Source organism: Danaus plexippus, chromosome 30 (assembly GCF_018135715.1).
Source record: "Danaus plexippus chromosome 30, MEX_DaPlex, whole genome shotgun sequence".
In the NCBI taxonomy this organism is placed as follows: Eukaryota; Metazoa; Arthropoda; class Insecta; order Lepidoptera; family Nymphalidae; genus Danaus; species Danaus plexippus.
In genome coordinates this window covers 1440883-1457500 of record NC_083557.1, presented here as the reverse complement: position 1 = coordinate 1457500, position 16618 = coordinate 1440883, and the positions used below count along the sequence as shown (strand labels likewise).

The window sequence follows — 16618 nt, the reverse complement described above, 5'->3', positions numbered from 1 at the left end:
ACATGTAAAGCACTCACTGGTCGTGAGTTTCATGGTCCGACTCCCGTCAGTCGGCGAGGACAGTCCGTTGCAAGTCGCGTCGCCCGACTGCGCTATAATGTACGTGCTTTTTTCACCGTGTTGGCCCTTGTAGATGAAGCATCTATAGACAGAGCGACAACTATATCTATAGATAACTACGCGTTAACACAAAAAAACACTCGAATTGTATAAATGAAGGAGGCTAACAAAAAAAAGTAGGTATGTATGTATTATTTTTTATGGCAATAGTCATATCCATGTAAAGTTGAGGTGAATTAGTTGAGACAGAGCAACAATATATAGCACACCTGTACGTGTCCTCGTCTGATGCTATCGAGTTTCTTCTCTGGACCTGCGATATCTGACCCACGAGGTACCTGGTCGAACCTTCCTTCCAAGTCGCCAGGCACACCAGCTCCTCGACTGTTACGGAATTTTTTTAAATAAAATATTAATACAACTTAAAATAAATTACTTTGTTAACGCTATGGACACAAGGGCGGTGATGAAAGTCGAGATTTGGAGGAACAGGGTCGTTGACCGCAGAAGAGAGATCAGGGCGGTGCGGATATTCAGGTGCTCGACCTTTTTAAACCTGGATCCTGTTGGTCGTCGCGGGATAGACGCCGTCAAGATGTGCTGCTGGCGTATTCGCTTCGGCCATCATGGACGGAACTGTTAGTATATTGAAACGGAACTAAAATAGGTTTCGTTTGGCCTGCGTTCTCCCCCTTTCGATCGATTCCGGTTGCCACGATTTGTGACGGTAAGACGAACAAAGTTTTCTGATATGGCCTGGCCACTGGCCGTGGGGAGGGGAAGAGAAGTAGAGGACGTATGGTCATGCGAGTGACGCATGAAGTTGAGGAGGTGACAGGAAAGGATCCAATATCCACTTGGCTCAGAATCGAGCGGCCTCGAGGCTGAGGCAGCAAGAGCTACCCGACACGACACGACGAAAGAGGGAGAGAGAACACTATATGTCAGCCTCTCCCAAAGTGGGCGACAACGCCATCTTGTGGGCGCTGCTGGCCTAAAAGGGGGCGGTAAGAGACAAAGAAAAAATAAACCGTTGTGTAGAAACCTGGTGGTAATTTAATTTAGCTAGGATAAGTTATGGTGATTTTTAGTAGGTGTAAATTTAATTAACCTACAAGTTAACCGCAATTATGCTTTCTTTGGATCGGTTTGAACAAGTTCTCAGCTGTCGGGTTAAAATATATTTCTTTCCTACATAAAATTTACATTAGAAATACGTTTACAAAAAATTAAATTTACATCATACAACGCTGTAACTTAAGACATGTATAAAATAATTACTTTGAAAATTATTTTTCAATCATCATATAAAACAGTTTTAATTTTGGGGTAAACTCTACGATCAAAGTTACCCACCATTGCTCTCGGTCCCGGGTACATCCGGGCAGGCCATATATCGCAACAGAAGCCTCGAATCGTCCGTACAGGACTCAGCCCTCGACGGAGGGTAGACACAGTCGCCTAAACCCCTGAAAAAAAAACGAATCTAGTTTTTTAAATAGATTTTAAAGACATAAGTTCCTGTACAACAACGTATCTATTAAATAGTAAATAAAAAATATGCTGAAAATAACCTAAACTAATCCAATTTTTTTCATTACTTGGACATATTTCTTATCGATAATCTAAAACACTAACGGCTACAGTGAAAAGAATTAAATAGGGGGAAATATTATCTTGACAAAACAAATTAGGGTAACAATAGTTGTTGGGGTAAGTCCTGACCTGCTGTACGTGAAAGTGAAGGGCGCGGGGTGGAAGGGGCAGGGCTGCGGCTCCGGCCTCGGCTCCTTCCTGAACATCGAGTACAGTGGAGCATCACCACTTATCTCCTCGCATATGGTCGACAGGGTGTTCTTTGGACTGCAGAATGCTGAAAACGGGAAAATTTCACTCACTCCATTGTATAAGTGCATTTACTAAATTTGATTACAATTCCTTGTTATGCTAAGGCTTCATTCGCACTGGAACCTTGGAATATAACGCCAATGTCAACGCTTTTTTTCGCCGAATCTTTTGACACTTGAACGGCCGATATTCAACTTCAATAGTAGTATGTAAATGGCTTTATTTTTGACCTTAAGCGACAATACGCACATTGAGTGATGTTCAAGGATCGATGTATTATGTTGACTATTGAAATCATATTTTATAAACATTTTATTTATAACAAAAAAAAAAATGACTTAATGTGATCTGAGACTTTTGCGAGTTTTATTCATTTAAATGAAACTAATATTATTCGGATATACAACGCGTGCGTAATTTATGTAAAAAACTACATACTACCGACGTTAAGGTCACTTGTGACGTCTCGTCTGGCCGTGATCACGGTTGCTGAAAAGTAACCTACACGTCGGGAGTATGTAGGTAGTTTAAAATAATAAAATACACGTAGTTTATCCGAAAAATATTAGTTTCATATAAATAACTTGACTTATTAGACAAAAAAAAAATAAAAATTGAAATAACAAATTTTTAATTTAAACCTGCAGGTGTGATACATTAATTTTAAATGATTAAAATACAGTCGACAACTACAGTTTGATGTGATGCTTCAGTAATTGACGTTCCATGATTGATAGCTGGCTGGCTCGCTGTACGACGGCTCTATAGTTAATTGGCTCTTATTAATAAAGGGAAAAACCGTCACCAAAGTAGCGAGCTTTTGATATTCCTGACAAATTAATGTTTATATGAAAAAACAAAAAAACAAATTTTATAGCAAATATTTATTCCAGTTCAATAAAATGTATATTTTTTTAAAGCTTTTACAAAATATTGTGATTTAAAAAAAGCCTTTTTTATTCATTTATTTATGTTTAGGTTGATTAAGACAGGCATCAGACAGTTGCAGTGTTTACAGATAGTATACAAGTTTTGCAAGGCGTCTAAGAACGTATGGCGTGACAGGACACAGACTGTTGTCAAACCGATTTCTTAAACTATTAAAAAAAAAGCAAATATATTAACTATAATACGTGTTTAGATTGAAAAGTAATATCACATTATATATAACGTAGGTATTAAAAACTTTAAAACTTACTCTCTTTATATTGCAGGACATATTTGTGTTTCTCGTGGATCACCATGCATTTGTAGCAATTGAAGCTCCTTAAACAAAGCATTATATATATGTACTTTAAAATTATTCAATTTTAATAATTACGAAACTCAGAACACAAAGTAAATAAAGCGATCAGTTTTGCTTTCTCTCAAAGGTCACTTAAATGTCATAAACTCTGGGTAACAGTTAAAATATCCAGAGATATAACGATGATGTATTCAACAAAGGTTGTTAAATAAACATTAAATTTCACTAGAAAAAATCTTTAGTTACAAGAAACTTTTAATAGTTGATAAAACAACAATAGTAGGGTAAACTTTACGTGTTAAAATGTACCTATCGTATAGAAGGAACTTGTCGTAAGACTCGGTCTCCGAGCACTCTCCTCTAGACTGGATGTGAGTGGAGTTGATAGAAATCAGACCAGGGACGCCGGACTGGAACCAGCTGCCAGTCCACTCGGGGGGGAATGTGCAACCGCCGCCTGTAATAATATAGGGTCAAATTTAACAAATATACTATTTAACCGAAGATTATTTTGCGGAACCTCTACCATTTGGTACGGTTTGTGAATTATCATTTGTATATAACCTTATTTTTATAATAAATGAATGGATTAATAAAAGAAAAAAAAAAGGAAAAAAAAAATTCAGTGATTCGAATTTTAAAAAAGGAATGAACGGAAATGGCGCGAACGTTGACAGCAGTACTCTTATTAATGTTCCTCTTAATCTTAGCTTTCACAGACATAATAATATATAAAGAGTTTTATATTAGAACATGTGTGTGTGTGTGTGTGTGTGTGTGTGTGTGTGTGTGTGTGTGTTATACTCTTTATTCCTATAGAGTTTTCCCGTACAAAGCGAAGCACTTCAAGTATTGCTTAAGGTTTTAATGGCTGTGCATACGGGTGACCTAGCGCGGGTAGCGCTCCGTTCTAACCCACTTGTTACGGTCAAAAGTTACTTGATACAAGAAAACTGGGACGCGGTGATTGGTCGAGAGCTTGATTTGATTTAATAACAATAATTATTGATACACTGATAACAAATAATTTTCTAAATAATTTTAAAACTAAGTAACTAATGTATATATTTTTTTTTCGTTCTCTAATGGTTTGACAATAAAAATCCGGAAGGTATTTTTATGTCAGCTAATATAATATAGTACTTTAATAGTACTTTTTAATGAGTAAAGTAAGTTTTCAAAGTAGTACAATATATAAATACACAAGAAGGAGTAAAATTGATGCGATTACGAAAACTGACATTGAATTATGTATTTGACATACAAAAATATATTTAAAACAAAAACTAACGATTACTTTAGTAACTTAGTTCATAGAAAAAATATTGATGTGTGTTTGTTCGTAATATGTTATAAAATAACTGCTTTTCACTAAACGTATATATATAGATATCTATACTGTATATAGGAATATTTTTTTTCAATTCTAATCTGCATGTCTGTTTGTTCGAAACAATCTCTGGAACTGCTGAGCCCGATTTAAGGATACTTTCACTTGAAGACAGATCATGTAATAAGGGCTAGCTTAGGTTATATTTCCTTCAGTCATTTATTAATTAAAAAAAGTTATTTGGAACGGACCCAGTCACGTGCTGAGCTAGTACAGTATATGAATGCTGACGTGTGTGCGTTTGTCTTCAATGGATCGTAAACTCGCTGTATTGTTTTAGGGCCAGGTGTTCCGTATATACTTAGGTTGCCTAGGGCCCTAAGTAGGTATTAGGTATGCTAGGTACTTGACATCTGGCGTGTGGTATATTTTATCCTACCCTCATTTTTATTGACTTATTCGTCAATATTATTTAGTAAGCTCAAGTTTCTCTTATAACATCGTCTATATAATAATTGTAGCCCCTTTAAAATCGGCCCAGCCGTTTCAAAGAAGTGAAAACAGAGAGCTAATTTAAATAATTTTAAAGTTGATTGATGTATAATTTATAGTCTTATGAAAAATTAACCAACTTCAAAATGAAGAGATTCAGTTACGTGTTATAAATAATGTTAAGTCCTTTTAAAACCTCACAGTCTTCTACAGTAATAATTTCTATTAATAGCAAATTTTGTGGTTTTTTCAACAAAAATTATATTAAAATAGTTAGGTACGTATAAAACCCAAACATCAGGACGTACAAACGAATCCAGACCCTCATTTTTCGTTGTCGGTCAACATAGGTAATAGTAACATAATATTCTTTGTAGTAAGTTCTCATAATGGGTCGTAATTCCGTATAATATAACATATAATAAAATTTTGCACTCATCAAAGCCTCTTCTAATTTCATCCCCAACTTGGACGGCTGTATGCAGTAATGACGCATTAGGAGTAATCAAATTTATACGAAGAATATATTATTTTCTATACGTAAATAAATATGTAATTTGTTCTGTGTGGTAATAACATTTCAATTAATTACTATTATGTTACTGTGAGTTATCATCGTAAGCTCTACACGGATAGTTTAAAGGTATTCAATAGATATTGGCAGAACGAATACAAGTTAGTTTTCAGGTTAAAAATATTATTTATATTAAAAATGATGTTAAATTTATTATCAGATATAAATATATATATTTTTCTCGCAATTTCGTAAGCAGGGGTTTCCGGAATTAGATTCGAAAAAAAAGGTAAAAATAAAAAAAAACAACTATTAAGCCTTGATATAGAAGTAAATACTCGAAACTTCGTTATAAATTACAGCCCATGTCTTATTCTGATATCTGAACTACATTAATGTAAAATTCAATCAAAACTCATAAACTAGTTTCTGCGAACAAGCGCTACAAACATACACACATCCACACATACTTTCGCATTTACAACATCAGCTGGATATTTCAGTGTTACATAAACACATCCTAAACGCGTGTAGAATATGCTACGGGGTTTCATTTTCTGAATCCCTAATGAGGCTGGTTCATTTTGAGGATCTTATCAGATCTGCACCTCGTACAAGCACGTGACACAGAACAAAATATATTCAGTGACACTAACAGGTCAGTTTAGTATATAATGGGGTTACGAGGTGCATATTTTCAGATCTTTATATTGAGGTCTTAATATTAGGTCTACATTAAATCGAGTAAATTTTTCGAGTACATTTAAACAGACGTGAACATTGGGTACGATCTTAAAGTCTCATACTGAGATGTTTTGCAGTAAAAATGTATTGAATGTTGTAAATTTTTGTCCATTGTTTTATGAAAAATATTTATCATACGTGATTTTAACGATTTATTATTCGCTGTAACCATTCATAACACTATGAGTAAAAATTTAAAATTAAAATTTATCGTTATATAACAATAGAAGTAATTTAAAACTAAGAAAACAGAAAAAAATATATTAAATAATTAATAGAGTGTAATGCCCCAAAACACTCGGGGATGTTTTCGTCAGCGGTCCATTATGATAGGGGGACCAAGCTTTTTGTTCATAACGAGACTGTCCCATTATACTGTTGTTTTGTTGTTGTTATTATTTATTAATGAACGAAATCTGTTCAGATTTTTATAGATTTCTATTCACGTGAATAATTACATCATAATGATATTGTTATTAATATGTATTTAATAGTTTCTCTTAAGTAATATTAAACATGTATTAAATTGTGGTCTTTTGGTTAAGAGACCTAGAATATGTGATGATACTTACACCAACTTTATTTAATAAAAAAAAAACATAACTATTAAAGTAAAAGGTTTTTTATATATTGATTTATATCATGTATGTATGTGTTTGTATTAGAAAGAAAAAAATACTTTATCGATAATGTAAATAATAATTTTATTTATATACAAATTGAATTGACCTAAGATTATGTAAATATGTACATAAAGGAAATAAACAAATAACAGATAGAAGCAATACAATTTTATGAAAAGATAAAAAAAAGGTTAAGTTTAAAACCGTTTTAAAAAAAAAAACATACATGTCAAATTTTCGAAAGCTTTGATTTTAAAGAAATCTCTTCAATTACTGTCAAAAATTTCGTAAACCCACAAATATGGCTGATATTTAAAAATACTTAAGTTATGTAAAAATTAAATAAAATACATATTTTAAATAAATTTGTTTAAAATTTTAAATTTTCGATAAACAAAATTCCGTTTAAAATCAATATCGTGGTTACCAACGGCCAATATGGCGGCTTGTTTACGTCATTACGTCCCGGAGAGTTTGGCGCGAACCTGTTTACTCCTTTGCAGTTTTATATTTTGATTCATTCTATAACAAAATACTTTTGTTTTTTTTTTTTGCTGAACAAAACAATAATAATATTCATTGTAAAAATTGACTATGTCTACTTTAAACCCGTATACGTTCCGTTGTATGAATTTAATATATATACCTACTTTCATATCATTTATTACTATTATAATTGTTCGTTTATAAATAAATATTAAAAAGCTATAATTATTCCAATAGCAAGTGTTTTATTCACACGACATTAAGGCAAAGTCCATAAAAAATATCATAATTGTACGGTCTTTTGTAACGAGGGTTCAATGACACTTTGTAAATTTGAGGGGAAAGAGACAATATGGTGAATATTATTTAATAATCGTACAATTTAAGAAATTTTTTAGGCTTTGTATAAAATAAAATAATGCTCAATTTACACTAAGATTCACATTGTAAATATTTATTGAGGTAGGTAGTCTTGGCACGATGCAAATAGCGTTGGTGCGGAAAAATCCATGTAGGGTAGTGGCAGATTGAGTTAATATATATATATATATACAAGAGTCAAACCTTACTACTGACTGAGACAGAAACACAAAAAGCCTAGAATCGAAAAACCATCCAAAGTTTTTGGATAATCGGAAACATACCAACGTACATACAAGCAAACACACATCAAACCTTTTCTAAGCTGGTTAGTCTGTTATATTGTCTCTACCTTCCTTTAGACAGCGCTGGGTAATACAATTTTATCATTAACCGATTGTGTTTATAGCGTGTGTTATCTATAACAATCTATTGTACGTACGTTTGTTTGTTACACGATAACTTTGATGTATGTTTAATGACAGATAATATCGAAGTGATATGTATATATACATATATATTTGTATTGTCATAAAAGCGTTTATTGTTAGTTAGGAATTTTCGATAATATTGTTCATAGTGTGAGAATTTCAAGTAATTTTTATACACATTAAAATCACATTTAGTGGATATCGTATTGTTGATTTTTTACGATAGATATAGATACATAGATAGATAGATGATGATTTAGTTTGAGACTTATTATATATATAAGTATATAACCCACAAAATGCTCTAATTATATTTGAATAAATTTTTTTTGGTATACATTTTATTGAAATTAATGACTGAATGAGATATGTTCCTCATTAAATCATCTGTAACGGACAGAGCCGCGTTACAGAGCATGTATCATATCATTCAGATAGTCAATTGATGAGGAATTGTATTTGACAGAATCAATTGAATAATAGTCTCCCACGTGACTTCAATCTGATGCTGGAGGGGTTCTTGGTACAATCAACATGTTGAATTAGTTGTTGAAAGATTCGTAAATATAAAGATTTCTCACATATCAATGACGTCTTATATTAAGAAAATTAATATATATATATATATATATATATATACATATATGTGTGTGTGTGTGTGTGTATGTATGCATGGGTAGAATGTCAATGACATTTTAGTTTTTTAGTTTATATATTATACATGTGTGTGTGTGTGTGTGTGTGTGTGTGTGGGTAGCATGTGTGTGTGTATGTATGGGTAGATTTCTTGTGTGAAATCTTGCAAATCAATTTCGAAAAATACTTTAAATCTATTAACATAAAGTACTTTCTATACATATTTAATTAAGATAACTATTGGTTCAAATTTCACGTCATATGTAGTTTCATATCAAAGAAATAACTAAGATGATCTACAAATTATTTGGCAAATATTTAATTTTTGTTGCCAACTCTAAAGTACGAACAAATATCTCATACTAAAATTTCGGACTTATAATACTAGTTTCTGTCCGTGACTTCGTGTACTCGGACTATAGAATTGATAATTTGGACGAAGCAATAGAAACATAATTAAAATTAGCGATCTAGAGCTAACTAATATTGAATAAGGTTACAAATAAGATTCTATTATATTCCATATAGAAATGAAACATTGCTATAATGTTAGTTACGTAAGTAGACTAATTTTATATAGCAGCTTCTTCACGGTGTCCCTTCTGAATTGGAACAGTTAAAAATTCTCACCGTAATCACGGTCGCTGCTAAGAAACCAGAACTTCGGGATGATGTAGTTTAAAATAATAGAATACCGTGAAGTACAACCGAAAATATTAGTTTTATTTAAATGAATACTCGCGAAAATCTTATTAGAAAACAGTGATTAGGAGTTTCGTAAGAAATCCTCATAGATGGCGCCACCTTAAAGATGTGACGGTTAAATATACATAAAGCTTAATGCACTCGACTACGGACACGACGGCTTAGTTGGCAAAGTCACTGGAACGCGACACTCCGGAGATTCCGGGTTCAGATCCTGCTCGTGTTGATGTTGACTTCATATTTTTAACAAAACAAAAATTGAATATTAAACTTATTTTTTTTTTGCAGAAAAGATAACATTTGAGCTAGACCGCTCCCGTCTATTTTATTATTTGAAAAATATATGATGATAGATTGATTATTATGATATATGCGTATATTTAAAATGCCTTAAAACCCGTTGAGCTAATTCAGAGCAGTATAGTAACTATTCCAGTGAGATTTGAAAATTTAAAATATATTTCATCAACTTTTGTTTTTCTCTTAAGAAATATTATTTTTCCATACATGCCGATTACAAATACACTTTATGTTACAACACAATTAATATTATGGCGTATTTAATACTTGCATCTAAACAAAATTTTACCAAATATTCTATTACACTAGTAAAATTATTTATCTCATAGATTTATATAATATGAAATACTATACATATAAAAAATGTAAAGATAGATAGATAGATAGATAGGTCACTAGATCAAAATTAGTATGTATAACGAATAACATCTTAAGACGTTAAATGCGAGCAAACCCGGATGATATAATTAGCAATAAAAAGCACCCCTTAACGTACTAAATCTAACTAAAGCGATGTTTATGTGAAATATTCTATTACAAGACCACTTTATGAATTGTTCTTACAATCCACGGACCCGAGTTACGAGTACACCTGGGTTGTTTTACTGTGATCTTGATACTTTAAACTACACAGTTAAAAGTAAAGTTGATTAAAAAAAAATATATGTTTTTATAGAATAAGTAATGCGACCGCTTTTAACGGCACTGCTTGATAGGCGTTTTGAATATCCGATAGTACGATTTTAATATTATAATACATAGTAACCTTGCAAGTTTTGTTGTAAGACCTTTAAAATAGACGAATTTTTTAATATTTTTATTGTAATAATATGTATATATATATATATATATTATTTAAATATAAATCTTCGAAGATTTCACGACACACAAACGTAATTTTCTTACAACGAAATCTTTAATTTCTCTTCATCTCTATACGTTTATTAAATTAATTTAAAACATACATAAAGATATATTATCTCATTAATTCAGTATAATAAATTTACAAGTATCAAAACCTCTCTATCTGCGAGGTCCCAGGTGCGCTGGAGACGTTTTTCGCTTGAGCCCTGCTCAGAGACAGCTAATAATGTCTCAATAAATGCCCGAGGTAATTGCGTTCTACCTCACAAAATTTATCGACAGACAGACGCACTAATGTATTTATATTATTATAATATTAACGGATTTTATTAATATAAGTATGCTGTATTTTTTTTCAGTGTCTCGATGAGATTTTGACTCATTTCATGGGATTTTTTTAAATAATAAAAGGTTTACGCTTTATGTAGTTAAATTGTGTATTATTTAAATAAAATACATACTGACATATTATCTTTATATATATATATTAATGATTTTCAAGGACCATGTAATTTATTTTTCTATAATTTAATGTTATTCAGCTTATCCAATAACTCCCTGTCACTGAACCGTGTGGGCTAGAATTTGACAATTCTATGAAATATATCAAAGTTTATATATATAAATCTATTCATAATTTTAAGTTATTTTTAGATAAAAACAATCTTATCATACGTTACACGAATTCAATTATTTGTTTGAGATTTATAAATATATTTTTTTATTCCCTACGCAAAGAGTTATGTTGTAATTTTAAAATCGATGTCCTTGTGTCTTTGTGTGTCTGTTTGTGGCATCGTAACTTAAAGTAGTCGACCTATTCCGATGCGGTCTTTTGGTTTCTGGTTAGATAAAATCGGCCCAGCAGCGATAGAGCATCAGTACTTTTCCTTTGATATAAGGCATTTTTGGACTATGATATTTCGATGAAGCCGATCACGGTCGACAGTATAATGGCTATGTATCAATGAATGCACACAGATTTCTATTAAATTTTGTAAAATTTTGTTTCTTCTGAAACCAACGTATCAAGTCAGGCATTTTTAATTTATTCTCCGACTTCTTCTACGTTTGCTGAGGACATTCGGATCGTCTGAACCGATTTTGATACTACTTTCTGTTTAATTAACTAAATAATAAAAGAATACGACATACGACTCAATTGTATTCGGATTGTCGAAAATTACCATTAAAATATCAACAGAGAATAAAAAAAAAAACTAATAATTTTTTGTTACTAGCAATATCATTTTAAACGAGACAGCCTTCATATTATTTTTTATTTGTAAAGAAATATCCTCGTAAAGGATCGTAACGGCGTTTATCTTTTTAAGTATTTAGAATTAAAATGTTATATAAAAACCTTTCACTGGACGCTATATATTAGACAGCGTTTTTGGCTTCCCGCCATTTCCTTATCGGGTGTTATAAAATTTTGCTAAATCCAAAATGGCAGGCGCTTCGCTATCTTCTCATCGGACTTGATGTATATTTGTTTAGTGGACTTATTTCATGCTAATTTATTTCTACGGCTATTAAAAAAGGAGCGTTTTTACGACGTCGCTATTTTTTTACTTCCATAATATTAATTCGTTTATATGTTTTTCATAAATTAAAATTACAAATTTCATATCTAATTGTAAAGTCTCATTTGAAGTTAATTATAACATTACATAATATATAAAATTATTTTATTAATATATTACAACATAAGGGGGAGTTTACGATTAAAAAAAAACACAAACGTACGTACAAAGTCTAAAACATAAATCCTTAAATCGATGAAAGACTAGATGATTATTATTCTTATATAACATAATCCTAATACTAAATAAAATACGTGAAACTCATAGTGATCGACGAGTGACACAAATGATTCGCACACGATCAAACTGATGGTAAAAGTCAAGTGACATACGGATTAGTTCGCCGACACTGACGTCCGGCACACGAGTGGTACACTAGTGTTGATTGAATCGTCCAATTGCCCTAAAGATCATACCGATTTAAAATTCTGACATGTACACGTAAAACTCTGATAATTTTATATTCAACATTGTTCATAGATAGGCTGAGTATATGTGGCTTAACAGATATGTAATGAGATCTAAGACTTTCCCGAGTTTTATTCATTTAAATGAAACTAATATATTTCGGATATACTATTTGTATTGTATATATATATATATATGTTTTGTTATATGTAATTCTCAAAGAAATTCAGTTATGTTTTAAATATAAATATACTTCTTTAATATAATTTAAACGATTTACGATTTAAAAGTCTATCAATATTGATTATGCATTTTCAAAGAACATCGACCAATAAATATCACTCATTCGTTTGACCAGTTGAACCTTTACGGCAAAAATAATTAAATATATATATATTTATATATATATTGAAAATATTGCATCAAAGCGCTCCCATAGTAGGATTAATAACAAAATGTCTACCGGAAGGGACAACTATAAATATTCATAGCGAACTAAAACTGATCGGCCCGTGATAACGATCTGTACACAGACAGACTTACAATACAATACAATATATATATATAACAACAAATCATTAATGTATACATTAATGATTTGATATGAATCGACACTGAGACCAGCATACAATTAATTTGCAACTTATATGATACTCAAATTGTTCTTGATTTTCACATTTCACGTACATTTATTAAATACATTTTATCAGTCTGTTTATATTCTACTTTACATATAATTAGTCTCTAGATATTTTAATATGTACCTACTACCTACTGACTATAATTTTATTTTATTGTATGCATAACTAAAACAAGTGTTGTAGAAGGAATAAAGAAATAACTATCTTTGACAATTCATTATATAAATCCATCCGTAGTGTTGCAAGCTTCTGTTACAATGAAAGCTAATATTTGGGAAAAGCGGATGTAGGAAGCGGAAGTGACCGAAATCGCAAGACAGAACGATTTGTCGATGACTGTGACGTGACCGGAGATATTGATACTTGAATGTGTGTATGTGCATATTATATTATACAGAAACTAATTGATATACTGTGTAAAGTAATCTAAGACATATAACATACATACATACATACATACGGAAAAACGTATTTGTGTTTACATATATATATATATATATATATATATATATAATGTACCCGATATATATATATATATATATATATATATATAATGTACCCGAAAAAAGAATGTTAATTGTATGTAAACAGTTACGATAATCAGTAATATTAATCTATTATTATCAGAAGGAATTCTATAGGTGTATAAAATTAAGATAAAAAAATATATGATTCAACCAAGTATCAAGACTCGTTCGTCGTGTTAAATGTGTTCTGATCGTCATCACGCACCGTTAAGTGATTGGCTGCGAACAAACGGACCGTTTGTATACAAACTTACAGTAAAGAAATGATATTCATGTGGCATATAATAACGTTGCGGGATGTACAACACACACACACACATATATATATACATATATGTGTGTGTGTGTATATATATATCTATGTGTGTGTGTATTTAAGACTATTTCATCTCGTCTGCTAGTAATCACAGCTACAGAACTGTAACCGAAATGTAGAATAAAAAAGAAATAAGAAAACACAGCTTTCTTTAAATAGAAAATTTGGTAACCAATAAAAATAAAAATATTTTTTATTCAATAGATTCCATTATTTTCATGAAATTTAACTATTTGTCACTAACTCATCGATTTTTCATTTCAATATTAGTGCAAAATCATTGATAATCCCATCAAAATCGGTACATCCATAACGGTAAAACAGTACGCATATAACAAACACATGCAGTCATATTTTTATATAATAAATTTTAAGTAACGGACGGACATACATATGCTATGTGTGTATAAAACATTATCCGACAGATTCTGGATAGATATGAAGCTATAAATAACGAAACATTCGTATCCCTATAAATTCATCAGACAACGTTAGCTTTACGTGATACATCAACGTAGATATTGACGTAGGGAGTCGCAATGCGAAGTTACGTCAAGTTACCCCGTTACTGAGAATTTTCTAAGGTTATTTTTATTCTGGAAATGATATCCACGTATCCGGATAGTTGTGGTTCGAAAATATACCCTATCTTACTAATACAAACTTTACCTACTTGGAAAAAGTGGTATACAATTAGTTTTTAGACACGTGAAGGACCTACGGTTAAGTTAAGGTTGCAAAGCACAAAAACAAATCACGCTTGCACACATTAAATCACTATTTAGGTCACTACATTTAATAGGCACGTATTATATAAATAGATTATGTGTATTTTATATTTAAAAGAAATTAAAAATTACAAGAAAATTAAAAAAAAAAAAAACAACAAGATGTGAAGCAAAACACACACATACGTTGCAACGAAAAATATTACTGACGTGACGTGTGGGTTTGCGTGTGCGTGTGTGCTTGTGTGCGTGGGCGTGTGTGTGTTTGCATAAAAAAAAATATATTGAATTATTGTAACAGTTATATTAAGGGTTACACAAATATACGATCTTTATTATTTATGAATTGCATACAAATCTATGATCATATTTTCATACGACGAACAGTGCATTCACTAAAACCAGATTTAAGTGATGTTGGCGCCGCGCCTGTAGTTAACCGAAAATTTTCAGAGATAACTATTAACTGGAGACGTAAAAATCAATGTATAGTAATTAAATTTTACATATGCCTGCATGAGGGCTCGTTTGTTGGTCACGCGATGGTAGTATATTTTCAATAAATCTCGAATCCGTTTAAATGTAACTAATATTTTTCGGATTACTACGCGTGTTTTATTATAAAAAAAAAATATACATACACCCGACGTTTCGGTTACTTTACAGCAATCTTGTCTTTTAAAAGAAAATTGTTATTTAAATGAAAATTAGTTTCTATCTGCTTGATCTGATCTGATTAATGAAGATTACTGAAATAAAATTAACTTAGTACCGCTTATTAGTCCTTTAAAAATTACGAGAACTAATTAAAATCTAATATATAATTAAATATTATTATTAATTAATGATTTTATTGCCTATTTAAATCAATTAAAATTAGATAATATACAAAAAAAAATTATTACACGGGCTGGATTCGAACTTGCTACTTTCCTGATGTCGTGTCCCACCTACCTGTCCAATTGAGCCATCGTGTCCTAACCAGAGCACTTACCTGATCGCTTGGATAAATGTCCGTGACAAAATAATTATATGATACAAATCCTTTAAACTATTCAGATAGTTAAAATAAATACATATTCGTATAACGAAAAGAGCAGCAAATCCGGGGCAATGAGGTTGTAGTGTGATAAAAATACAACGAAACAGATAAGGCTTTATTTTTCACAGCTCTGCAGGCTCCGGGGACGACATATCATGGCTTAAATGGAATGTCCGTGTAACAGAAACCCATGGGATGGAAATATCCACGCGACCCATAAACACACACCCATGTTATGGAACCGGCTTACAGCCGTATGAGTTACGGTTCAAAATGTTTAATTGTAATCTATGACTACGTTTGATAAATTTTTGATGATATATTTCGAAGAATTTAATGTATATAATATCTCTATTAAAAGAATCGTACTAAAATATTTATTTCACCACATTTTAGTCGTTTGTTTCTGTTGCCATGTAAAACGCTGCATGTGAAAATTTTATCTGTATTAAAATCACGGTTTATGATATACAGCCTGATACGGAAGTACAGCTGTCGCAATAATGGGTTAACATTCGAACCTTTTGGTACGGAACCCTAAAAGTTGTTAAGTCTCTTGATATGTCTATACACTCCTACCTATCGTCATTACGTTCAATGACACCTAATTATTATAACATTATTTCTTACAGGAAAACTATTATTAGTTTACAAATTTAATATAAATTCACGTGTATAACTATTTTTACCCTTTTTTTATTATTTTTTTGTGTGTTTTAGGACGACCAAAA

The 16618-nt window shown here is 31.3% G+C and overlaps 1 protein-coding gene across 2 annotated transcripts in view; it reads right to left on the bottom strand.

Annotated features, from left to right (window-relative positions):
- LOC116776565 (uncharacterized) overlaps positions 1-16618 on the bottom strand; it is a 103386-nt gene that overhangs the window by 6514 nt on the left and 80254 nt on the right. For both annotated transcript variants that reach the window (XM_061525607.1, XM_061525608.1), the window contains exons 3-8: positions 3464-3611; positions 3107-3174; positions 1786-1933; positions 1417-1529; positions 330-444; positions 18-142 (exon numbers count right to left, since the gene is read on the bottom strand). In XM_061525607.1, the coding sequence (XP_061381591.1) occupies positions 18-142; positions 330-444; positions 1417-1529; positions 1786-1933; positions 3107-3174; positions 3464-3611 (717 nt within the window). The remainder of the gene's footprint in view (positions 1-17; positions 143-329; positions 445-1416; positions 1530-1785; positions 1934-3106; positions 3175-3463; positions 3612-16618) is intronic.